At 41.3% G+C, this 27,811-nt stretch overlaps 1 protein-coding gene across 2 annotated transcripts; it reads left to right on the forward strand.

Moving 5' to 3' along the window:
* Positions 1-27,252, forward strand: nphp1 (nephronophthisis 1). Of its 2 annotated transcripts, XM_056292044.1 has the most exons (20): positions 1-123; positions 984-1,051; positions 7,968-8,028; positions 8,348-8,481; positions 8,815-8,980; positions 10,857-10,958; positions 11,666-11,808; positions 12,391-12,436; positions 12,672-12,759; positions 13,061-13,155; positions 13,469-13,597; positions 17,471-17,545; positions 18,186-18,296; positions 18,740-18,822; positions 19,057-19,133; positions 21,725-21,818; positions 21,934-22,046; positions 22,961-23,034; positions 25,891-25,935; positions 26,282-27,252. In XM_056292044.1, the coding sequence occupies exons 1-20, from the start codon at positions 58-60 to the stop codon at positions 26,558-26,560; spliced, it is 2,049 nt and encodes a 682-aa protein (XP_056148019.1). In that variant the 5' UTR covers positions 1-57; the 3' UTR covers positions 26,561-27,252. The 2 variants fall into 2 exon arrangements, with proteins under 2 accessions (XP_056148019.1, XP_056148020.1); XM_056292045.1 differs by lacking the exons at positions 25,891-25,935; positions 26,282-27,252 and adding an exon at positions 24,596-24,711.
* Positions 27,253-27,811: the final 559 nt, after the last annotated feature.

Raw genomic sequence — 27,811 nt, forward strand, 5'->3', positions numbered from 1 at the left:
CGTCATGTAAGCTAACTGTTTAGCTGAACGACTACAAGTAAAATAACGCCTGTGTAAATGCCTCCCAAAAGAAAGGGTCCTTTACAACTTGTGCAAAGAGAGACGGACGATATCAAAAGACAGGTTTGTTATTCAAATAGACGCGTTTGGGGCGTTATCTGTAGTGTAGTTAATCAAATTTAACGCTAGCAAAGGTAGCGGTTTAACGTTAGTGTAATGAGTGTTTGCGAAAATCTAGCTAACTTGGCGTAAAAACATATTTTACAGAACCACTTAAAAAGCAGTTAGCGTTAGGTTAGCTAGTTTCGTTACATTTGATGTGTTAACCAGTAGGGTAACTCGCTAACCTGATGTTATTTTCTTAAAATCCATTCTCAATAACCCAAACCCACTCCCCCCAAATTTTACGTTATGAAATCAGATGCTATATTTATGTGGAAGTCTGTAAAGACCACCGTAAAGACGCAGGCAAATGCTAAATATTTAAATGGTCAGCTCAGAAATGTCTATGTTTTATAATTAATTGCACAAAACTAAAACAAATTATTTTTAGTAAAGCAGGTTATGCAACTCAATTGAAAAGCCAAAACGAGTGGATGGTGTAAATTTCAAAGATAAGAGGATAAATATTTAGGAAGGAAATGAACTCTTGTACACACCGCTCTCGGTTTTCTAGGTTTTTATTCTTTATAACATTTAAGGATGTTATACTTTAATGTGTCCCTGACATATTTCTGCTCATCTCTTAGCAGGCATGGGCTGCACACCATCAAAAGACTCAGCCAAAGCATTTCAATTATGTATTAAGAAATGAATGGTTTTTGTGATGGACCAAAGAAAGCGTTTTTCATAATTTCTTTTAGGCATTTGAACTAAATCTTTGTATATGCATTCTTGATGAGAGTTTAAATGAAACTTACAATGGAGCCAAGTTGTCAATAGACCTCTAATATACTGTCATACCTTTCACTATCTTACAACAGGTGGACAGTCTGCTGAAGGATGTACAGAGTAGTAAAGGGATCATACGCACAGATGAGATATGCCAGAGGTAACCTGCCTCCATAACCCTTATTACAGTGTGTCCTAAATTATATGTTCAGATGTCTTTGTGAGTGTGTGCGTGTGCGTGTGCGTGTGAAAGAGAGACAGAGAGACAAGAGTGTGCCTGTGTCTAAGGTTTTTTTTTCTTTCTCGTTCTCCCTCCAAAAATGTGTTCTTATTCTGGTAGTTTCTTTTAAGAGTTGTCACTACCAATCCATCCATCCATCCATTATCCGAACTGCTTATGCTGCTCTCAGAGTTGCGGGGATGCTGGAGCCTATCCTAGCAGCCATTGGGTGGCAGGTGGGGAGACACCCTGGACAGGCCACCAAGCCATCACACAGGGCCGACATACACACACACACACACACACACACACACACACACACACACACACACACACACACACACACACACACACACACACACACACACACACACACACATACCTAGGGACAATTTAGTATGGCCGATTCACCTGACCTGCATGTCTTTGGACTGTCGAAGGAAAACGGAGCCCCCAGAGGAAACCCATGCAGACACGGAGAGAACATGCAAACTCCACACAGAGGACGACCCGGGATGACCCCTAAGGTTGGGCTACCCCGGGGCTTAAACCCAGGACCTTCTCACTGTGAGGCGACCATGCTAACCACTGCGCAACCGTCCCGCTCCACTACCAATCTGTAGAGCTATATTAATTAGTTCCTCTATTTCTTTTCCTCCAGTCAACATAACGTCTTTTTTTTAATTTTTATTTTTTTAAAGATTCTTGTTCACCCTTTGCCGGTGTGTCCAGTTGCAATGAGTGTAAATCTTCTTACGGGTTCATCTCCTTGCACCCTGAACCTGTGAGCATATACAGAAAGTATTCAATCTGCCGGTCTCATTCACGGAACTAATTTCTCCTCCCGAGATGTTCCAGAATAAAGTACCCACTGTATTTCTCCCTTTCACTGAGGTTCAAACAGCATTCACTCTACCGGCCTCATTCAGAAAACAATTTTCTCCTTCAGGGGTGTTCAGGATGAAGTGCCCTTTGTCTTCCTACTCTGTTCTTTACTACTAATTATTTCCTACTTCTCTATTATGTAATATATAATATCCTATTATAGGATATTATTTATCCTATAATATCGTTAATTAAATGCAGTAAGCTTAAAAGGAAGCTAAAGTCTCAGAGTTCTTATGGATTTATGTGACAGTCTGTTTGCACTCATGTATTCCTTTTTTTTCTATCCCAATAACTGTTAAAAGTGTAGTGCTTCTTCTCATCCACACTGAATCTGACTAACCTGTGCACAATAAAACAGAATAGACAGATTGCTGACACGGGATTCAAGTCATGGCTTCCGTTCTTTCAAATATACTACAGGTGATTTAAAAAGAGTACACTACCGTTCAAAAGTTTGGGATCACCCAAACAATTTCGTGTTTTCCATGAAAAGTCACACTTATTCACCACCATATGTTGTGAAATGAATAGAAAATAGAGTCAAGACATTGACAAGGTTAGAAATAATGATTTGTATTTGAAATAAGATTTTTTTTACATCAAACTTTGCTTTCGTCAAAGAATCCTCCATTTGCAGCAATTACAGCATTGCAGACCTTTGGCATTCTAGCTGTTAATTTGTTGAGGTAATCTGGAGAAATTGCACCCCACGCTTCCAGAAGCAGCTCCCACAAGTTGGATTGGTTGGATGGGCACTTCTTTGAGCAGATTGAGTTTCTGGAGCATCACATTTGTGGGGTCAATTAAACGCTCAAAATGGCCAGAAAAAGAGAACTTTCATCTGAAACTCGACAGTCTATTCTTGTTCTTAGAAATGAAGGCTATTCCATGCGAGAAATTGCTAAGAAATTGAAGATTTCCTACACCGGTGTGTACTACTCCCTTCAGAGGACAGCACAAACAGGCTCTAACAGGTACTATTTAATGAAGATGCCAGTTGGGGACCTGTGAGGCGTCTGTTTCTCAAACTAGAGACTCTAATGTACTTATCTTCTTGCTCAGTTGTGCAACGCGGCCTCCCACTTCTTTTTCTACTCTGGTTAGAGCCTGTTTGTGCTGTCCTCTGAAGGGAGTAGTACACACCGGTGTAGGAAATCTTCAATTTCTTAGCAATTTCTCGCATGGAATAGCCTTCATTTCTAAGAACAAGAATAGACTGTCGAGTTTCAGATGAAAGTTCTCTTTTTCTGGCCATTTTGAGTGTTTAATTGACCCCACAAATGTGATGCTCCAGAAACTCAATCTGCTCAAAGAAGTGCCCATCCAACCAATCCAACTTGTGGGAGCTGCTTCTGGAAGCGTGGGGTGCAATTTCTCCAGATTACCTCAACAAATTAACAGCTAGAATGCCAAAGGTCTGCAATGCTGTAATTGCTGCAAATGGAGGATTCTTTGACGAAAGCAAAGTTTGATGTAAAAAAAATCTTGTTTCAAATACAAATCATTATTTCTAACCTTGTCAATGTCTTGACTCTATTTTCTATTCATTTCACAACATATGGTGGTGAATAAGTGTGACTTTTCATGGAAAACACAAAATTGTTTGGGTGATCCCAAACTTTTGAACGGTAGTGTATATGGCATATAAATTGAGGGTGAGCCCAGAGTGTTATATCCAAAAAAGAAAAGTAATACATTTAGATTAAGGAACTTTGCTATGCATTATCTGAACCGCTTATCCTGCTCTCAGGGTTGTGGGGATGCTGGAGCCTATCCCAGCAGTCATTGGGCAGCAGGCGGGGAGAGTCAAGTCACTTCGTTTTTCAATTCAAATCCAAATACTGCATTGCGTTAAAAATAGGCACAAAATAAAATAAAATCAGATTAATACAAATCAAAACCAGTCAGGAGGGAACAAAAACTAAAATTCAAATAAATATTTTCAGTTTTGTCCATCACTGCAACAACTGCAGGCAGGCCCACACAGGCTATGCACTTCCAGCACCATGGAAAGCACCTGGCTGAAACACAAGAATAGCACCTTATTAAAATCTAACACCACACCGGAGGCCCACAATATTCTATTCTATATTCTAAACAAAGTTCATCTTACGTTAGACGTTCTTCTTGACTTTATAGTTTTTGTTTGAGTGTGCGGCTTCCAATAAGGCCTTGTCCTTGACTGCATAGGTATAGAACTCCTGACAACTGTATCCAAAGTTTTCTTGACTTGAATTTCACACTTGATAAGCTCCATAGTGGACCGGTTTCGTTGGTCGGTCCACGCTGCCGTCATGAGAGAAAACACTCTCTCTACAGATGCATTAGTAATGGGATTGCTGAAGAGAAAGGAAACAACAACAGTCATATTTGGTGTCTTTGTGCCTTGAAGCAAGGTTGACCACCTCTCCACAACAGGAGCTCTTCTCGCCACAATTTCCTGCTGGTGTGGTAAAGTCACACAGTATTCTTCATACAGTTCATCCATGTCCAGTTTCCCCCCTTATCTGAAGGACCTCCACCGCATCACAGTGATGGGAGAATGTGAACTTGCTCTTCAGTGCCAAGCTTGCAACATTCTTCTGGTAGACATTGTCTGAGAAGTCATACCACTTTTCAAAGTAGTTGAGTGCAGTCTTGTAGAAACTGGAAAGATCATGTTTGATTGCTGCTGCCTTTTGGTCTGGAAACTGTTGGAGGATAGCACTCTCCATTCCAAAGATGGAATCCATCTGTCATTATTGGAGCTTTGTCTTGAGAGTGAACATAAGCTTATATCACTCATAGACCCTTTCTCTACAACAGCAGCACAACATCATGAAAGATATTCAGCACATTATTGAGGATGGACAGGTAGATGTGTAGCTCAAGGGGTTGCCCCTCACCATCCTGATCCTTATTAAATAGCTGCCACAGCGACTTTGGGCACTGATCCTCTGCCAGTGACAAGAAATAGCTCTTGATAGCTGTCCAGCTGTCATGTAGCCTCTTGACAGCAAGCCATAAACTTAACCATCTTGTGGGTATGTGTCTCAGTACAACCTGATAATCTTTTTTTTTTTTCTAAATTTATTTCTGATTTTTCCCTTTTTTCTTCCAATTTAGTGGCCAATTGATCCCTATTTTAATTCAAACACCCACCCTCGTATTGCATGCGTTCGCCAACTGCATCTCTCCGGCCGGCAGTCTCGAAGGAAAGCGCCTCCCCACTTTCGTGACAAGGCGAATCCAAGCCGAACCACTGTTTTTCCGACACACACAGAGACGCATTCACATGACGAACACAAGCCGACTCCGCCCCCCTCCCGAAGACAGCGTTGCCAATGATTGCTGCTTCATCGAGTCCGGCCATAGTCGGATCTGACGAGACCGGGGCGCGAACCCCAGTCCCCAGTGGGCAACTGCATCGACACCAAGCCGATGCTTAGACCGCCAACCTGATAATCTTCCAAAAATGTGAACACTGCTTTCAATTTTACTGTACGTTTTGAGGATGCTGAAAAGTGACTTGAGTATTTTGTTAACTATGGACTCGATGTCAATGTCCAACCTGTCTCCAGCATGTTTTGCACAGTTGTGCACTATGTGGGCCATACAGTTTGCCTTTATGATGCCACTGTTGTCTGCTTTTAGCTTCTGGAAAACAGAATTTCTTTTGATGTAATGTACACTCGCATTATCATTATCAGCAGTGTATGCTGAAATCATACTGAAATGCTGAAATCATTAACTTGTTCTTAATCATGTCCAGTCGCAGGTCATTTTCTTTTAACTTGTTCGTAATCTGGCAGTGTATGTTAGCAGATGACTCATCGCTATCCTCATAAAAGTCAAGGATCTTGCTTTTCAAACCCAAGTCTGGTATCCAGTATCTAACAGACAGTGGAAAAAGTTTTGTAGTGCCATGATTAGAAGCATATGAAGCCACTGAAAAAATGGCATGTGTGTGTTTTTGTCACTTTGGAGTTGAACCATTGGTCTTTTTAATTCTCTCCAACAAGTCTCCACAGAGGCAGGTGCAAGCACATCTGTAACTATGGATGCTGCTTTTGTACGACCACATGACATTTTTTTTTGCGATGTCTGAGTCGGGAAAAATGACCAGTGCTAGCTTACTACCCCAGTCTGCTGACCTGTATGAGTGGGAGTGCTGTACAGTGTGGTAAATGCTAGTTATTTCAGCTACTGTTACTTTATCTGTCTGGTAATCATCTTTGGGTTTCAGTAGGAATGAGTCCATAGATTGGCACATCTCTTTTTGAGCCACTTGTTTCTTGTGAGATTCACATGTCCCGTGTCGCTTCACGTCGTATTCCCCTCCGTGTGAAACTGAAAAATAACTCGGGCAAATTTTGCAAAAGACTCTCTGGGACTCGCCTGGCTCTGGCTTCAACAAGTCATAAGTTGTTTCCCAGTCTTTGTTGTAGCTGCATTTCCTTTTCTTGGTGTTACTGTCCAACATATTCCACCTAAATCTGCAGTAATTTTGTGGTGATTCGCCATTTTCCCCATTGGGTGTAGCCTGTGGCAGCAAAGACAGTGACAGGTTAACCTTCACTTGACCCACGCGTGCCAAGTTTGATTGACATCAAACACAGCCCTGTGATGACAGCCTTCCTGCTTTCTTTACAGTCATAGGATAAAAGCCAGATTTTAAAAAAACGTCTGTCCTGCAGTGGTTTGACTTTTGAAAACTATAGCCAATCAAAATACAGGACATCGTCTCAATATGTGGGACACGGGATAAAAATGCTGTGCGGTCCCACATAAAGTGGGACACCTCGTCAACCTAGTCACGGCGCCTGTAGAGATGATGGTGATCCCCTCTACATGTCTGTGATATGCTTTTTGTCCATCTTAGTAATTGACTTTGCGCCATTATATTTTAGCGTTATACACTATTTTGAGTGAGTTATAGTAATTATAGCTTATGTAGTTCATACAGAGTGAGTTAATTAGTGTTACATTATGCTATTAGTTTGATAAAGGTATTTTCCATACTGCCTCCAGACTTGCCTTCCCCCTCTCCTTCTCCTTCGCCCAACAGTAGCATGGTTTCCACCGGCACCTTGCTGGACAACAGTACCAGTGACAGTCATTGGTAACCCGGGCCTCGACCGATCCAGTATGGAAATCTGATTTATGAGCCGCATATTTGATTTGGCAAAGGTTTTATGCCGGATGCACTTCCTGATGCAAACCTCCCTGTTTATCTGGGCTCGGGGCTGGCACTAAGAATGCACTGACTTGTGCATCCTCAGTGGCTGGGTTGGTTACAGTAATATGGTGATATAACTTAAATGTTGTCATTCCCTGGTCTTAAAGCCTAAAGTCATACACATTTCTGAACTTATCAGACTGGTCTAGCTGAGTGAAATGAATGATGAATTCCTCTACCTGCTTGATCATCACATCTACATTACTAATGATCATTTCTCAACATTTTCTCTTATGTAAATATCTTACAATGGCACCAGTAGTCATGGCCAAATTAATGTCATATTATCAATGTCGAGGTATTCTGTCAAATATATCTTGATATTTGATTTTGGCAGTATTGCCCTACCCTAATTATCAAGTCTTTACTGTTCTGCATTAATTGTAGTAATCATGCAGTGATCATTGCAGTTATCAGATTGTGGGAATAGCATAATTTGACATTTAGATATAAGTATTTAAAGGGTAGTTAACATTCTGATTTATGATCTTTCATTCAGAAGCAAAATTAATCTATGAAATTTAACATCAATAGTTCTTAAATACCACATTAAAAATTGTTATTTTCCGATTAGAACATTTTTGTGATCACACAGCCATATCGCCCAGCGATATACTATACATGTCATTCATTATGTGTAGCTATGTCTGGTTCGTAAAAATGTGTAGCTGTTGTTCTGGTCAGTTTTCTTGGATGCTTTTATGTAGTATATGCATGAGACAGCTCTTCTAAAACTCAGTTTTCAAACAGGTGCCAGGACGTGCAGACTTCTGTTCAGAAAGCAATGGGAACACTTCAGAAGCTGACCAAGGTCTGGACTATATTTTCAGCTAACTTCTAAACTAAGCTTAGACCCTAAATAAGGAGTTTTCAGTCACTAATCCTCAAAAACCACTCTGTACTCAATAACAACTTTTTATGGCTTCTGACTAACAGTGTCCTCTGTGAAATATAAGAAATTATTCTATTCTGTTCTATTCTATTCTGTTTTCCTCTCGTGTTGTATTGTGGTATGATATAAAATGCACTGCACTGTAATGAATGATTAAATGACTTTTGATTGAACTATGTGATTTAAATCCAAATCGGTTGTGTAAATAACTGAAATCCTCTTCCCTTCTTGCCGACAGGCTGATGAGCCAGCTCCAGTGGGTAACTATGACCAGAGAAAACAGGAAGAGGAGAGACGTCTGCAGGGCCTCATGGAGAAACTGAACATCCTTTCTCTGGAGCTTTCACCACCAGGACCAAGTAGTGCAGCAGGGTTAGTACTGTGTCTTTGGTTTAGTTTTAGTTAAGTTTAGTTGTATTCTTGGCGTTATGCTTGGGGAACAGTTGAAATGCACCTAAAGCGATTGGCCTACTTTAATTTGTCCGAGAATGTTGGAGGCAGTAAAGATGACAAAGTCTGCTGCCTGCTAAGCACCATGGTGATATAAAATAAGGAGTATCAAAAGATTTATATCTGTTATCAGCCAGTAAGCTGGGGCCTTTAGCCTTCAGTTTTTTCCTAACAGGTATCACTAGAAGTTGGAACATTTACTTTGGCTAGAGTTTGGTTTGCTTTTGTTTTCACTTGGTCTGTTTTGATCCACAGGGAAAGTAAGAAAGAGGAAGAGAGTGAGGATGAGGATGATGAAGATGACGACAGCGTTGATGAAGACGATAAAAAAAGCTTGAAGCCATCTTCTCAGTCAGACCCTCGCATCTACACAATCCTCAGTGACTTCAGGGGAGAACAAGAAGGAGATCTCTCTGTCAAGGTCAACTACCTCCCCTCTGAAATGGCATTTACTTGCCTATGGTGACAAATGTTTGGTGTTCATGACTGAGCCTTACTGAGGTTTTTCTGTGAGCAATAAATAGCTCAGACTTTCGAGCCAACAATCCCTTAGCCTGTTGCTTTTGAGACCAGAAGGTGGACTTTGATGGGCATTGGCTCTAAATTCAAGCTTACTTATCCATATCGTAAGTGCTTCTGTAGTCACTCAGTTTATTGATTACTGTTGAGTGGGACTTTTACAGGAAAAATATATGTGCATAGTGTTTTACATCTTCAACATTGGAGTCAAATGCTGAAGAGTAAAGCAGGTAGCTGTGAGTTTGAAGAGAAAGCGGTTGTGGCTATTTAGAAGATATAACCAAACTTGAACAAGACCTTTTTTGATGGTCAATCACTGCTGCTATTACCGCATATCACTGTGAGTAATAAAATACATTGATCAAAAAAGGTGATATTCAGAATTAGATTTAAAGAGCAACTAAACCCTAAACCACTTTTGTGAGTTTGCAAAACTCACAAAAGTCAGTGAAACATAACTTATTTTGGCTTTGGGAACATGCTGTTAGAGCTTATGGGTTCACAAAAACAATACTGTTCAGGAACAGATGTGTGAGTGTCTTTTATAATCCAGAAATTAGTGATGACTGTCAAGGGAGTTGAATACTTTTGCAAGGGACTGTAGCTGTGATCTGTGTAGCAAGGAGCAGTGGGCTGCTGCCTTCATGCTGCACCAGGGGACCAACTCCAGTTGTTTTCCCATTGCCTTGGTCAGGGGCACAGACCGGAGTATACACTCTAACATGCATGTTTCTTTTGATGGTGGGGGAAACTGGAGCACCTGGAGAAAACTCACCACAGACACGGGGAGAACATCCAAACTCCACACAGAAGATGACCTGGGATGACCTCCCAAGGTTGGAAAACCCTGAGGTTTGAACCCAGGACCTTCTTGCTGTGAGGCGCAGCGCTAACCGCTGGGCCACTGTGCTGCCCCTAGATGGTTAATGGTAGATGGTTTTTAACATTTATGATAGCAAACTTACCAAAGTGGCATAGGGTTCAGTTGCTCTTTAAGTTATAGAAGTTAATGGATTTTTTTCATTAATATAAAGTTATTACATACTGAACAGAACTAGACAAAATTTGGAGTAGAGGGTGTCTGGGTAGCGTAGCAGTCTATTCCTTTGCCTACCAACACGGGGATCACTGGTTCGAATCCCCGTGTTACCTCTGGCTTGGTCGGGCCAGAGGTAAGACACAATTGGCTGTGTCTGTGGGTGGGAAGCTGCATGTGGGTATGTGTCCTGGTCGTTGCACTAGCGCCTTCTCTGGTCAGTCCGGGTGCCTGTTCGTCGGGAAGGGGGAACCTGGGGGGAATAGCGCAATCCTCAAATGCGCTACTTCCCCCAAGCGAAATTCCTCACTGTCAGGTGAAAAGAAGCGGCTGGCAACTGCACATGTATCGGAGGAGACGTGGTAGTCTGCAGCCCTCCCCAGATTGGTAGAGGGGGTGGAGCAGCGACCGGGACAGCTCAGAAGAGTGGGGTAATTGGCCAAGTGCAATTGGGGAGAAAAACGGGGGGAAATTTTTTTTTTGAAGTAGAACAGTATTCTGCAAATCAAACATTGTAATACTGACGTAGAATTGATGTACAGTACATCCTTTTGACTGGCAAATGTCTACTGTTAGCTTTCTATTTAGAGCTTTCAATCATAAACAGAGCTCTAATTCGTATTTTGCTTCTCTGAAATATCAAGGGTTCCAAACTTATAAACAGTAAATCTTTGTTTTGGTGATGGACAAGTCTGATGTTACACTGTAATAATGCAGTTTCTTCCTCTTCTGTCTGCCTCAGAAGGGGGAGGTACTGAGGATTATCCAGAAGACGGCAGATGGATGGTGGCTGGTGCAAGACACTAAAGGCAACAGAGGAGTGGTCCCCAAAACATACCTGAAGGTACGATTGCCCCATGTATTGTTATACTGGCTTATCAGTGTGTCTGCATGAACATGCATCCTCTTCTCTTAGTTCATTTAGAGCCTCAGTCCAACATGGCATAATTACCATTCATGAGAGGTTCAACATAGAAAACAATGATAAATAACCCAAAAAATAGAATCACTGTATAATTCTGACAGCATTCGAGTAAATTTCACAATAATAAAGACAGCGGTAAAATGAAATACTTAATGGAATTTTAATAATTTGTTTGTGTGAAATGTCATGATGGATTTCAGTTAACGTGAATTATAACAAGGTTTAATGAATATCAAATTGATTTTTTTCTAGGTTTTTAAAAGTTTTGGAATTACACAAAATGCCTGGAAAATTCAGAGAGGGTATTGTTTAACCAGTCCTTGAGACACCCGACCACATGCTTCAAGCAGTTTCACACCTTGTTGTGAAGAATAATATCTCAGCAACAGAGCACACAACATAGATATAAGGTCTAAATGACAGTCACAATGTCCAATCCCTATTAGCTTGTATTGTACTCAGTGCTGGCCAAAATCCTACAGTTCTTTCAATAAGTTAAGGTCTGGGGAAATAAGCGAGTTTTCAAATATTAAATGGATGGGATCGAATTTCTTTCCCCTAAATGTCTAATGTCTAAATGTAACGTCCAAGTTAGAATGGCTTCTAACTGCACCAACACACTTTAGGCTGGTTCCAGATTGGAGGGTAAAGACGATAGTGGTGACGATGACAAAAAGGACAGTGATGAAGATGACGATGAGGAAGAGGAGTCGGAGGATGATGAGGAAGAGGAGGATGAAGGACTGACAGGGGCTCAGGAGAAACAGAGGTGAGGTTCCCTTTTTTTAACTACTAGGTAGGGAACTCAGAAAAACCAGTCACTCATTCAGCGGTGCTACATTCCATTCATCTGGGATTCTGGGAAGTAGAAGTAGTCGCTCCAACCCTCAGGTTCAATGCCTCCAGTTCAATCAGAAATGTAAAACAAAAAAGGACCATGGATGCCTGCAAGAAAGTGATATTGTTTATGCTGCCCTGGAAAATAAACCACACAAAATATAAGAGTATATTTTATATAGACTATACAGGTGAATCCAGGTTAAAGCTCTGATCCCTCATCAACTCACTTAAGTCATGTTTTTGATACTCTCAGGTGGGCTGTTTTTCAAACCTGGCCACACCTTCTGTAAACTTGTAGCTCTTCATTGCCAAGTAAAATTAACTGTGTTGTCACTAATTTTGTCAGACTTTAAACTGCTAGCTGTAGCGACACCAAACACACTGTAAAAGACTTTCTTAACATGCTGTGTAACACTCCACAATAGGAGGAAACTGATCCTGATGTATAAAATGGAGTAGCTCTCCCTTTAATGTACGACCCCACCAACCCCCTCCCTTCTCCTCACTGCAGGTCCTCTCATTCCAACTGGTCAATTGTCAGAAAGGCTCTCACAGAGGTAAGACTCCATTTAGAAATACACTATGAATAGATTTTAGTACACTGTTTAGCCAGTGTGTATTTTAGTGTGTTAAAATGGACTGTTAGATAGGTACTATATGTGCTGGTTACTGTCTGCAATAAGTTAGTGTCTTTTGTGGCCCTGGAGGCTTGTGTTTAGTAGCAGTAAAGGCTTTTTTTTTATTAGGTTGTGTTTGTGCGTGTGTGTGTGTGTGTGTGTGTGTCTTTGGCAGATGGATGCAACTGATGTGCTTTCTGCGATGGGGGCTATCCCTTCAGGATTCAGACCATCAACTCTCAATAAACTCCTGATGGAAGAAGGTGGACACACAAACACACAAACACACACACAAACAAAACATGATGAGGAATGCAGTTTGAGACACTTGTCTTCACAGACCTTGTGCAGAGAGTAACATTGATTAAAATGGTAGGGTTTCTCTTGTGAGAGATGTACGACCAAAATATGTTTCCTTTGTAGACCAGGGGCTATGGCGTCATCCTTGTTCCTAAACAGAAATTGTGAATCCTCCAGAATGACAAGCTCTGTTTTTGACCTTAGATTTTTGTATTTCTTTTCCCTGTGGGGAAGAGTAATTTATCTGTCCATATCTCTCGTAAGGGCTGACCTTCAAAGGAAGTCACTACATTCAGCCTGAGCTCAGCCAATCACAACTGTCCTTCAAAGACCTCTTCCTGGATCCAGACACTGGCAGGGTTAGACTTTGTGTGTGTGATTAAATAATCTATGTGCATATTAAGGCATTTCATTTCAGTTTCAATATTGATGGTAGGGAAGGTGAATAATTTTGTACATAAGAAGGAGGTGTAAGTCCTCCATTTTAAAATTAAAAACATCAATTTCTTCATAAATGTACTTTTTTTTTTTTTTTGCTTGAAGGAAGAAAAACATTTTGATGTATTAGAATTTGGAGGTGAAAGAGGAAATGTGAAAAAGGGGTGTATATATTCTGAAGGCACTGTTTATGTTACTGACTCTTGTCATTTGTCTCTTCTCTCTATGGTGTAGGTGCGTGCTCGGCAGGTTAGGACTAGTGTGTGTTTCACTCTGTGGAGCTGCAGAATGATTTCTACTCCCGGGGTCGGTGTTCAGGTTCTAAGCAGACACATCCGCCTCTGTGCTTTTGACGGAACCAAGGTGGGGTTATCTCCTGTCTGCCCCCAGGTTACCACAGTATTTTCATCACATTACAGCTTTTTTAAAGTTCCTCTTCCCTGGAGCTGCCAGGGAAGAGGAGAAGAGGAAGGCCAAAGAGGAGGTTTATGGATGTGGTGAGGGAGGACATGCAGGTGGCTGGTGTGACAGAGGAAGATACAGAAGACAGGAAGAAAAGGAACGGATGATCTGTTGTGGCGACCCCTAACGGGAGCAGGCAAAAGTAGTAGTACTAGTAGACATCTTTTTTAAAGTTTATAATAATCAACTAGAAAGTCACAGGTTCTAAATCCATTGACTTGCTGCAAAAATCCAGTGAAATACTCTTTATATACACTACCGTTCAAAAGTTTGGGATCACCCAAACAATTTTGTGTTTTCCATGAAAAGTCACACTTATTCACCACCATATGTTGTGAAATGAATAGAAAATAGAGTCAAGACATTGACAAGGTTAGAAATAATGATTTGTATTTGAAATAAGATTTTTTTTACATCAAACTTTGCTTTCGTCAAAGAATCCTCCATTTGCAGCAATTACAGCATTGCAGACCTTTGGCATACTAGCTGTTAATTTGTTGAGGTAATCTGGAGAAATTGCACCCCACGCTTCCAGAAGCAGCTCCCACAAGTTGGATTGGTTGGATGGGCACTTCTTTGAGCAGATTGAGTTTCTGGAGCATCACATTTGTGGGGTCAATTAAACGCTCAAAATGGCCAGAAAAAGAGAACTTTCATCTGAAACTCGACAGTCTATTCTTGTTCTTAGAAATGAAGGCTATTCCATGCGAGAAATTGCTAAGAAATTGAAGATTTCCTACACCGGTGTGTACTACTCCCTTCAGAGGACAGCACAAACAGGCTCTAACAGGTACTATTTAATGAAGATGCCAGTTGGGGACCTGTGAGGCGTCTGTTTCTCAAACTAGAGACTCTAATGTACTTATCTTCTTGCTCAGTTGTGCAACGCGGCCTCCCACTTCTTTTTCTACTCTGGTTAGAGCCTGTTTGTGCTGTCCTCTGAAGGGAGTAGTACACACCGGTGTAGGAAATCTTCAATTTCTTAGCAATTTCTCGCATGGAATAGCCTTCATTTCTAAGAACAAGAATAGACTGTCGAGTTTCAGATGAAAGTTCTCTTTTTCTGGCCATTTTGAGCGTTTAATTGACCCCACAAATGTGATGCTCCAGAAACTCAATCTGCTCAAAGAAGTGCCCATCCAACCAATCCAACTTGTGGGAGCTGCTTCTGGAAGCGTGGGGTGCAATTTCTCCAGATTACCTCAACAAATTAACAGCTAGAATGCCAAAGGTCTGCAATGCTGTAATTGCTGCAAATGGAGGATTCTTTGACGAAAGCAAAGTTTGATGTAAAAAAAATCTTATTTCAAATACAAATCATTATTTCTAACCTTGTCAATGTCTTGACTCTATTTTCTATTCATTTCACAACATATGGTGGTGAATAAGTGTGACTTCTCATGGAAAACACAAAATTGTTTGGGTGATCCCAAACTTTTGAACGGTAGTGTATATATATATATATATATATATATATATATATATATATATATATATATATACGCTGTATGTACAAAAGTATTGGGGCACACCTCTTAACCATTGAATTTAGGTGTTTCATTCAGAACCATTGCCACAGGTGTATAAAATCAAGCAGCTAGCCATGCAGTCTGCATTTACAAACATCTGTGAAAGAACGGGTCATTCTGAAGAGCTCAGTGAATTCAAGCGTGGTACTGTCATAGAATGCCACCTTTGCAATAAGTCAGTTCGTGAAATTTCTTCCCTGCTAGATATCCCACGGTCAACTATAAGTGGTATTATTGAAAAGACGAAGCGTTTGGGAACCACAGCAACTCAGCCACTAAGTGGCAGACCACGTAAAGTCACACAGCAGGGTCAACGAGTGCTGAGGTGTATAGTGCGTAAAAGTCACCAACACTCTGTTGACTCAATAACTGCAGAGATCTAAACCTCTGGCATTAACATCAGCACAAAAGCTGTGCGTCGGGAGCTTCATGGAATGGGTTTCCATGGCCGAGCAGCTGCATGCAAGCCTTACATCACCAAGCATAATGCCAAGCGCCGGATGGAGTGGTGTAAAGCATGCTGTCAGTGGACTCTGGAGCAGTGGAAATGTGTTCTGTGGAGTGACGAATCACGCTTCTCTCTCTAGCAATCTGATGGATGAGTCTAGGTTTGGTGGATGCCAGGAGAATGCTACCTGCCTGACTGCATTGTGCCAACTGTAAAGTTTGGTGGAGGAGGGATAATGTTATGGGGTTGTTCTTCAGGGGTTGGGCTAGGCCCCTTAGTTCCAGTGCAGGGAAATCTTAATCTTTCAGCATACCAAGACATTTTGGACAATTCTATGCTTCCAACTTTGTGGGAACAGTTTGGGGAGGGCTCTTTTCTGTTCCAGCATGACTGTGCCCCAGTACACAAAGCAAGGTCCATTAAGACATGGTTGGGTGAGTTTGGTGTGGAAGAACTTGACGGGCCCACACAGAACCATGACCTCAACCCCATCGAACACCTTTGGGATGAACTAGAACAGAGATTGTGAGCCAGGTCTTTTCGTCCAACATCAGTGCCTGACCACAAAAATGCTCTTCTGGATGAATGGGCAAAAATTCCCATAGACACACTCCAAAATCTTGTGGAAAGCCTTCCCAGAAGAGTGGAAGCTGTTATAGCTCAAAGGGGGGGACCAACTCTATATTAATGCCTATGAATTTAGAATGGGATGTCATAAAAGCTCCTGTAGGTGTAATGGCCAGGTGTCCCAATACTTTTGTACATATAGTGTGTGTATATGTGTGTGTATGTGTGTGTGTATATATATAATACTCTTCCCTACTTCAGCAAATGCTGTTGTTTAAGAAAGAGGATGCATTTTCAGTTAATCTTTAGTTTTTAAATCCTGGTTGGGAGCCAAAGATGGGCTGCTGGAAGATTCAGCTGTACTCATGTCAAATATGTTTGGTGCAATTTAAAAAAAACTCTGGTGTGATTGCCCGTTTAGTGCGGTTCATTTGGGCTGTTGTGAATTATGTCATTTGCACTCTGATGTTGACCAATTAACTCCCAAGACCACCTGAAAGGTGGTTCTTGGTCCACTTCTAAGTAAACTGAGGTGGGGTTTATTTATGGTGTGAAAGCAGAATGGCTTGCTCTGCTTTTTTTGGCACATGGAAGCCTGTATTTCTTAATTGGTAGAAAAAAACTGATTCTTTCTCAGTTACTTTAACCACTGACCCCCAGTTAATGGTTCAAGACTGCACTGTTCAGCAAAAGTGATGGATCGATACTCACTATTGGCCAATATTTAAAGCTTTTTACTTGGAATCAGTATTGACAGTGAAAAAGTGATATTAGTACATACCTAGTCTCTAATCTATTATCAGATATTTTAGTCCAGTTTTTTGCAGTAGTGCCGTCTTTTTTTAAGCTATTATCTAAGATGTTTCCCTTCGCTTACACATCTTCCTGACTTCTAATTTAGGCTGGATTAAATGCTGAAGGCCAATAGTTTTCTTGCTCAGAAATATTTATCTAGACATGACAATGGTCTCATTTTGAAAACCTGCCTATCACAGCTTGTGTTTGTTCATAATTAATTTATTGGTTTGTGTGAAAAAGTAAAGGCAAAGTCATTAAAAAACATTGATGTAAGAATATTTAAACGATTACTAAGGTGTAGGTCAGTTAAAAAAAACACAGTTGGTTACAAGTAGTTTGAAGTAGTTAGCATGGTAGGTGTTGTCTATGTCTATGTGATTGTATCCTACATTAAGGTTATTATGAACTGAATTTGCTCTTTTTTTTTTTTAGGTACTAAGTAACATCCACACAGTCAGAGCAACCTACAATGCCAGGAACCCCAAGACCTGGAACTTTTCTCCCAGGGTATGTAGATGCTCACACAGTTGAGCTACTTTACCAGTGATTCCACTGAATTAATAGTTTATGCATTAACCCCTTATGATTTCACCGCTGTGCTCCTGAGACCTGAGATGTCTGTTTTTTACACTACACACCTTTGATTGACAAGGTGACTGAAAGTCAGAAATTATGAAGGAACAAAAAATGTATACACAGCGCGCACACACACACACACACACACACGTGTATGTGCCACCCTGCCTCAGTGAGTGAGTTTACCTGAAATATCAAGTGACTTTACACAAAAATTCAGACTACTCGGTTTGAGACAGAAACTGCATTGCTATACATTTTAGGTCTAGGATTTCCAGAGCAAAGTGAATACATTCTTAATTTTTCTCATCATTCTCAATACACACATTAGAACATTAGAACTCACATTTCTTATAAAAATATATCAAGAAGAAAAATGTATTAAGAACTCACATTTCCTATAAAGATGTATTAAATATTTTGATTATTATTGATATTATTTCTATCTATCTATCTATCTATCTATCTATCTATCTATCTATCTATCTATCTATCTATCTATCTATCTATCTATCTATCTATCTATCTATCTATCTATCTATCTATCTATCTGTCTGTGTATGTGTTCTAGATGACAGGTATTCTGCCTATCCTACTAGATGGAGAATGTTTCCTGCGCTACAGTTCAGACTCTGCTGACCTTGGCATTCTTTTTGAACTGGGAGTTACCTTCATACGCAACGTAAGACACACACACACACACACACACACACACACACCAGCACGCACACACACACACACACTCATACATACGGCATCAGACAAATATATGCACATACACAAACAAAACATACACACACACACAAATGTGCAGGTGCACACAGACACATTCACAAATGCGAACACACATATTACAGAGTACATACACACTTTCAACTGAATAAAGAAATCATCAACAGGTACACTCACATTTGCTCAAAGGTAAATTAACTTCTGTCAGGTTGGTCTGTTTACTGTGTTGATGTGACATTTAAGTTGAAACTAACCTTTAATAGTGACAGAGATCATCTTGACTAACTAATTTTCAGATTCAGTGTAATGAACCCAGGTCTCTTTTGTTGAGGTGTCTCTGGCTCCTCCCACTGTTCCCAAATGGATGTTGGTGATTTGTTGTATTTGCTCCAGTCTACAGGAGAGAGAGGAGACCTGAGTTGTGGCTGGGCCTTTCTCAAACTCACTGATGACGATGGGGCTCCACTCACTGCTAAGTATAAATACACACAATAACATGCTTAAATTCATACACAGACAAATACACACAATTGCGCACGCACACACACACACACCAACTCAACACACAAACACACACACACACACACACACACACACACATCAGACATAGGTAAACACGCACACTTTCCTATACATATGCATGTTACTCACATACAAATTAATATGATCTATTTCATGTGTGTATTTCTTTATATTTGTGTGTATGACAGAACCTATGAACTTCCTGTGAATAGCGGTACTCCCTTTGAGAAAGACATAGCAATGGAAGTCTCAGCCACAAAAGCAGGTATGGACCAATCAGAGTTCGTGATCTTCTGCCATCTAATCAATATAAGACAAACTTAACAATCTCTGCAGGTAAAGTTCAGTTGTACAACAGCAAGCAGATTCAAAAGCAGTGCAACAATACAGACCTGATTTAGTTCAGCCATGTAGTTGCCCACATGGGAAATGTGGCTTCCAGCATGACCTAACAATATGTACAACCAGCTCAAATGACCATACACTCTAATAAAACACAACAAAGGTATTTAGTGTTAAAAACAACAAGATTGAATATGGAACGGAAACAAATGGAGTTCCTAATGGTAATTATGCAAAAACGCATAGTAGTAAAAGGACTCAGTACAGAGTTTTAAAGTATATTTACTGCACATGTGAGTAATGAGTAGCCCGTAGGTGCCTGAAGCTTCATCCAGAGGGAAGAGGCAAACATTTCCTAAAAAAGAAAAAACGATTTCATCAGAGTTAAAGTCCTTAAGATCATTGTTTTTGATGAAGTTATTGTTGATTCTAGTAATTACAGTGGTGTTTGAGCACTTTAAATTTCAGACATTTGTTTAAAATGAGAGATGGGGCAGGGTGCAAGCACAAACACAAGCTGAGTTTCTTAGCATCCTGCCCTTTATAACAAGAAGCTATGTGCCAAATTGAAGGATATCTGGCTAGCATTCCCTAAAGGTCTTCAAACTGGCCCACAGATATCCTGAACTATTTCCTGAAGTGAACTTGGTAGACCTTCAGTTCTTGGGTGAGACAGTGAAATTCACTATACTCACTCCCGTCCTCCACCAATTGAGTGATTGTTTATGTGGGGACAAACGATGCAGCTTGTCAGTAGTATAATCTCTTTGAACAATTCCAATCTGGCTTTCACCCCAAACGTAGCACAGAAACAGCCTTGGTTAAGATCACCAACGACCTCCTTCATGCAGCTGACTGCGGTCTACTCTCTATCCTCATTCTCCTTGACCTCAGCGCTGCCTACTATATCCCATCAGCCTCTTGTGGATCATCTAGCTAGCATTGGTTGGGGGCACTGTGTGTCAGTGGTTTACTTTGTACCTTACAGACAGGGCACATTTTATACAAATTCAGAATTACCAGTCAGAAAGTTTCATAGTTCCTCATGGAGTTTCACAGGGTTCAGTGTTGGGGCCACTCCTGTTAATTATTTACCTCCTTCCTCTTGGCAACATCTTCTGGCACTATGGTATCCATTTCCACTGTTAAGCTGATGATACACAGCTTTATGTGTCCACTAAGCCCATTTCCACTCTCCCCTCCAGTACCCTCACTGCGTGTCTCCACAATTTACAGATATGGATGACAAACAATTATCTGAAATTCAATATTAGTAAAACTGAGCTACTCCTCATTGGTGCTAAATCTACACTCTCAAAAACTAATATTTGCTTAGTCCCCATTGCTGGAGTCATCATACTTGTCGCCACACAGGCTTTTCCAGTCATAGAAACAATGTCTCCTGGACTGCCTTTTTCCATCTGCGAAACATCGCCAGACTACACCCTGCTTTAACACAACACTCCATGGACGTATAAGTCAATGCTTTGGTCACATCATACATTGACTACTGCAGTGTGATCCTGGCAGGCATCCCCAACAAACTTATTCACTGACGTCAACTCATCTTGACTTGAACTCTGAAGCACAGATCATTACACATTCAAAGTTCACTGAACATGTCTCTCCCCTGCTGATTTGATTACATTGGCTTACTGTGTCACAGCAGATTAACTTTAAAATTTTATTATTAACATTCAAAGCTCTTCATAATCTATCCCCTGCTTATCTCACAGACCTCCTTCAGACTTACACTCCATCTCGCTCCCTGTGGTCTTCACCAGCAGGTGTATTGGCACTACTGGCCATTAACCTCAGCACAATGGGTGCCAGGGCTTTCTCCTATGCTGCACCCAAATTCTGGAACTCCATTCCCCATCACATCTGCATACTGGACTCCATTACAGAATTCAAACTGCTCTTAAACCCTACCTTTTTAAACTAGCTTGCTCACTTTAACAGCTTTAACTGCATCATGTTCATCTGAATTTATCGCCTTGCTGATGTATGTTCTGTTGCATATTGTATGTTTTATTGTTCATTGTACTCATGTTGTTTACTGCTTTGTGGTTTATTGTATTTAATGTAAGGTGACCTTAAGTTTCATGAAAGGCACCATTAAATAAATAAAATGCATTACTCCCCTCTCCTTTCTAAAGCAGGGTTTACTCAATAACTTCTCTTTCTGTTTTCTAAAAGGAAAAAGGAGACCTCACGGTCACTTCTGATTGAACTTGGCACCTCCACTTCAGATCAGTGTGAAGAAAAAACAAAATAGAACACATAAAAATAAATTATTTTGTATTGCACTCGATGTGCAATGGCCTTTAACTCTCGATTCGTTTCAATAGATTATTTACAAAGGCTTTCCGTTTATAATCAGCATTACCAGGAAAGATCTGGTGACTGGCAACCCCAGACATTGAATTTTCCTGCTGTTTCGAGTTAACTTAGATGGTCTCGGGTAATTTCAATCCTCTTTGGATCTCCCCTCTTCTCCTCTTCTGGCTCCAGGTGGAGTTTTCCATCAGATTCTTAAGGCCAGGAGACAGCCCAAGCTTATCATTAAGCTGAAATCAGCCAACAGTCGAACCAGAACCCAGCTCAGGTGACCCAGCCATGGAAATGGCAACACTAGTGTGTGTGTGTGGGTGTGTGTGTGTGTGAGTGAGTGAGAGAGTGTATTGAATGTATTCTCTAATTAACAGTATGTGTTCTCTCAGTCTCCTCCCAGATACTTTGCTGTTCTGTTTGAGTTGTGTTCACCTTCTGGCGCTGCACAGACAACTGCTGGCGGACACTCTGCTGATGGACAGACCTACCATGCAGAACACAGGTCTCTCTCACACACATGCCATCGACAGGGTATAGTGAATGCTGTAAGAGACAGAAATCACATTGAATAAAAATGGCTCACAAGTGTGATACATAAAAAGAATACAACTAAAACTAAGAACAAAAGAAAAATAATTCACAATAAAACAGGAAGAAATATTATGATAAACAATAAAACGGGTAAGTGATATTTCAAACAAGGCTAAGTTAAAACCTAGAACATGGCTGGACTGCAACTACATTTATTAAACAAGTTTTTGCACAACTACGTTTAAGAAGTGGCTGTTTTGACATTGACTTGGTTCCTTGAACAGTTGATGACGTAATAGAAAACGTCGTGTTGATTCACTCTGAAAGAGCAATGGCCAATGGGGAAACTCCAACTCAGCCGTTTGACCAATGGTGAAACTCCCATCACTCACTCAGGCACTCACTCACAGACAACTGCATGTGTGTAGTAGGGCTGGTCCCGCTGTTGTGGTACAGGTCTCATCCAGGGAATGGTCATGCAGACCTGTACCCTTTAAGACATAAGGCACTCTCTAACCGTATTACACACACATAGTATACACACACAAACAAAGGGCATGTTGTGAATGTTTTTTTTTTTTCTCAGCAGCCATTGTGATAAACAAAATCTACCCGTCTTGGTGATAATTTTTTCTGCCAGTTGGTTTTTTAGAATCAGTCTAAAACCACAGATGATAGTGGATTTCCTGCTAACTCGGCTGGTAGAGAGGCCTAACCAATCAACGATATCATGAGGTGGAATGTGACTGATGGCCTCTATCATGTCATTGTCAGTTGCTGAAAATTACAATTTGAACATAAGTTGTTTTTTGGAGGGGAAAACATGCATTGACATGCTTTTGCAATTCTCTTCCTTCTTTCTCTCCCGCCCTCTCTCACACACAGATCTGATGTGCAGTCCAGTGCTGTCTACTTTCCCTATGCTGTTAGACCAGCCAGACCTAATGGATGCTCTCAGGGTCAGTGGCTGATGAGACACTTTTGTATTATATTATATTATCCATCCATCCATTATCCGAACCGCTTATCCTGCTCTCAGGGTCGCAGAGAAGCTGGAGCATATCCCAGCAGTCATTGGGCGGCAGGCGGGGAGACACCCTGGACAGGCCGCCAGGCCATCACACACACACACACTCACACACATTCATACTTAGGGGCAATTTAGCATGGCCGATTCACCTGACCTACATGTCTTTGAACTGTGCGAGGAAACCGGAGCCCCCGCAGGAAACCCACGCAGACACGGGGAGAACATGCAAACTCCTCACAGAGGATGACCCAGGACAACCCCCCCAAGGTTGGACTACCCCGGGGCTCGAACCCAGAACCTTCTTGCTGTGAGGCGACTGCGCTAACCACTGCGCCACAGTGCCGCCATATATTATATTATATTATATTATATTATATTATATTATATTATATTATATTATATTATATTATATTATATTATATTATATTAGGGTGACATGGTGGCGTAGCGGTTAGTGCAGTCACCCCAGAGCAAGAAGGTCCTGGGTTCAAGCCCCGGGGTAGTCCAACCTTGGGGGTCATTCCGGGTCATCCTCTGTGGAGTTTGCATGTTCTCCCCATGTCTGCCTGGGTTTCTTCCAGGTGCTCCGGTCTCCTTCCACAGTCCAAAAACATGCAGGTCAGGTGAATTGGCCATACTAAATTGTCCTTAGCTGTGAATGTGTGTGTGTGTGTGTGTGTGTGTGATGGCCTGGCGGCCGGTCCAGGGTGTCTCTCTCTGCTTGCCGCCAATGACTGCTGGGATAGGCTCCAGCATCCCCGCAACCCTGAGAGCAGGATAAGCGGTTTGGATAATGGATGGATGAATGGATATTATATTATGTTATACTACACAGGCAAGCAATCTGATTTGTTATTTCCCATAAAGCATGGCTTGCTGCACTTTATCAATTGCTGTGCCAATTCTTATGGTAACCAGGGAGATCATTTGTCATTTGTTTTCATATTTTTTCACTCTCATGTGTATGTCTGCTACTTCAAGAAAAACTTTTTAGGCAGTGCACAAGTTGATAAACATTGTATAAAAGAAGCGCTTAATTTGTAAATCAGGAGGTCCCGGAACACAGAGGGTGCTGTTCTGGCGGCTCAGAGGGAGAGAGAAATTCACGGAACGCATCAAAAAATCCCCAGTGGACTGGAGCACATTGGACAACGGGCTAGCTTTCAAAACTAAACAAATATTTTAATCACAAACAAAGCATTGTTTATTTGCATTTATTAATTTGAGCATTGACAGTAATCACTCAAAATTAGTGGGGGGGGTAGAAACTGCTGTTTACAGTTTGCAGCATTCTCTCTCTCTCTATCTCTCTGCTGTTGACTGTCCCTTCACTTTCCTGTCATTTCCCTTAAGTCTGTGGACTTCTACAAAGGGGAAAATGGAATTATGACCAAAAGTTCTGTTTACAACCACGAAAAGCAAGCAGGCTAAGAAACTGAACTAAGTGACATGTTCTGTCTCTCTCTCTGTCAATCTCTGCTCCGTTTCAGTACTGTCGACTGCGTCATTATCGCCACCCTGTTGATCCACTGAAACATCGTTGACCTGCTTAGTGTCTGACGTAGGGTCTGACTTAGGGTCTGACTAACCTACTAGTTTGAAGAAATTCAACAAATTTGATTGTCTTTTTTTTACCCCCTTTTTCTCCCCAATTGTATCCGGCCAATTACCCCACTCTTCCGAGCCATCCCAGTCGCTGCTACACCCCCTCTGCCAATCCGGGGAGGGCTGCAGACTACCACATGCCTCCTCCGATACATGTGGACTCACCAGCTGCTTCTCTTCACCTGACAGTGAGGAGTTTCGCCAGGGGGACGTAGCGTGTGGGAGGATCATGCTATTCCCCCCAGTTCCCCCTCCTCCCCGAACAGGTGCCCCGACTGACCAGAGGAGGCACTAGCGCAGCGACCAGGACACATACCCACGTCTGGCTTCCCACCCGCAGACACGGCCAGTTGTGTCTGTAGGGATGCCCGACCAAGCCGGAGGTAACACGGGCATTCGAACCAGTGATCCCCGTGTTGGTAGGCAATGGAATAGACCACTATGCTACCCAGATGCCAAATTTAATTGTCTTTTTGACATTTTACCAGTTTCCTCCTTGTTGCTGAGGGTATCCTAATTCAAATCGCAGTAACATTGGCTCACGTGATGTACACAAAGCTCACACGCTTCAGGCGTCACTCTGACGCCTGAAGCGTGTGATGTCTCTCTCTCTTCTGCGTCTTTTTTTATATTAGATTTGAAATGCATCCAAAATAGGCAAATAAGCGATTGACGAGTCACTTCAATGAGAAATAAAGAACGTTAAATATTACACGAAATTTATTTACAGATTATGATAGTGACAAAGAAGGTGCTGGATCCAATCATATAGGTGCCGGTCCCACTCTGGGAGGTCCTGTATCCTGTTCTGGCAGGATCCAGCACATATAAAGGCCATGATACTCTTTCTTCTGCAGGATTATGGGTAATTTGATGATGCCTTCCTTCACCATTATGTCCCAACTCAAAGTACAGAACACATCTTAAGTTATACATGTCATAATGCATTGTCTTCTGTTGTGTTGTATTGTATTGTATTTGCTATGTTGTATTTTGTTGCATTGAGTTGCCTTTATTTTTTTGTATTATTTTGCGCTGTGGTGAATTGTATGGAGTTGTGTTGTGCTGCACTTAGTGTGTTAGTATTCGTCAGACATTATAGCTGCTTTGCTGTGTGGATGACGTTTTGACTGTTATTCAGATTCTTTGATTATTCTGTTTGTTGGCTGTTTCTCTTCAGACTGTCTGGCTGAATGCTGAGAACAACATGAGCAGAGTACAGAAGGTCAGAAAGTGTTTGTGTGTTTGAACGTGTTTGTGGGTGTGTGTCTATGTGTGAAAAAGAGATACCGTATCTGCATTTCAAAGAGAGATAATGTATGTAGAGACAGAGAATATATGTGTGAGTGTGCGAGAGAGTGTTGGGAATGGACTGCATGAGAGTCAGCGCGTGTGTTTTTGGGTATGTGTGTGTGTGTGTGTGTGTGTGTGTGTGTGTGTGTGTGTGTGTGTGTGTGGGTGTGTGAGTGTGTGTGTTTATAGGATTATAAATGCAGGTAGCGTTCCCAGTCTCGTCAGGCCACTGTTTTCGTGTGTAAATTCTTTATCCCTTCCTCGCTCTTCTTCTACAGAAAGACCTACCTTATCTGAAACAGCAATTCATCAGTGTGTACATGTCCTCTGTCTACTACCTCCTGCACTCCCCGGCATTGCCATGCCACCGCTGGGCAGACCCACCTTCTGAAGAGCAGCGGGCAAGGGTCATCTATGCCACAGTGGAATCTCTTAGACACACCCAGCAGACCACCGGCCAGTCTGGAAGCCTGCAGGTCTTTGTCGACCCCACGCTTCAGCACCAGGCCTTTGATGTTGAGGAATTGACCTATGACCTTCTGCGTGTGGTGCGATAGAAACAAGATCGGAGTTTTAACAGCAAATAACATAATTTCAGTCACTGGATAATGACTAGTGCACCTCAGCTGTCACTAATCACCAACCCCATCAGGGTTGTTTCTGATGGGACATAGCCACACCAGGCTCTCTGTCACCGGATGACAAACAAACCACACCCCACTGCCACAATAAGTCAAACTTTTGTCATTTATTATTACTTGATTTGCCTCCACCAAGGATACCTTTAAAATTTTGGAGAAAAAAAAATCTTCAAAATGAAAGCCTGGCTAATCTTTTGAAAAATGAGATCTGTTAACATAGCAAAACATTTCCAGAACCTTCTTTGAATTAATATGATCAACAAAAGCTATTAGCTGTTGCTTCCTTGTAAAGAAGAATCCACATTTTATAACATTTCACATTAAAAGCCACACCGGTGCTGCTGGTGGCAGTGACAAGCATTTTACTTCAAATGGCTAGAACTCACATACACACACACACACACACACCGACACACATTGAAACAAGTAGAGGACTGAATATGTAGTATATAATATGTGTATGACTGAGTGACAAACTGTCATCGTTTTGAATATAAAAATAATATAAAGACACGTTTTGCAGTTCATAGTGACCTTATCGGCAGATTCCATTCTGTTATTTATTGCCAAATGTTTTTAGCAGAATTTTTCAATAAATTGGTTTTATAACTCTGGGTAATGGGTTGGAATTTAATTGGAGTTGGGGTGTGACAATACAAACGTTTAGGAAGACCTCTGAATGGAACAACTTTGTATTCGCTTTTGCTTTGCTGGAACTTATTTTTATGTTACAAGAGTGACCCCCCCCCCACCACCTCCCTCAAGTGAGGTGCTTTGACCTCTGCTTTACCTTCTATATTCCCCCCCTCTCTCTCTCTCTGTCTCTCTCTCTGTCTCTCTCTACCCAGCTGTGCTTCATCTACACTACCGTTCAAAAGTTTGGGATCACCCAAACAATTTTGTGTTTTCCATGAAAAGTCACACTTATTCACCACCATATGTTGTGAAATGAATAGAAAATAGAGTCAAGACATTGACAAGGTTAGAAATAATGATTTGTATTTGAAATAAGATTTTTTTTACATCAAACTTTGCTTTCGTCAAAGAATCCTCCATTTGCAGCAATTACAGCATTGCAGACCTTTGGCATTCTAGCTGCTAATTTGTTGAGGTAATCTGGAGAAATTGCACCCCACGCTTCCAGAAGCAGCTCCCACAAGTTGGATT

The sequence above is a fragment of the Lampris incognitus genome, chromosome 13 (assembly GCF_029633865.1).
Source record: "Lampris incognitus isolate fLamInc1 chromosome 13, fLamInc1.hap2, whole genome shotgun sequence".
Taxonomy (NCBI): domain Eukaryota; kingdom Metazoa; phylum Chordata; class Actinopteri; order Lampriformes; family Lampridae; genus Lampris; species Lampris incognitus.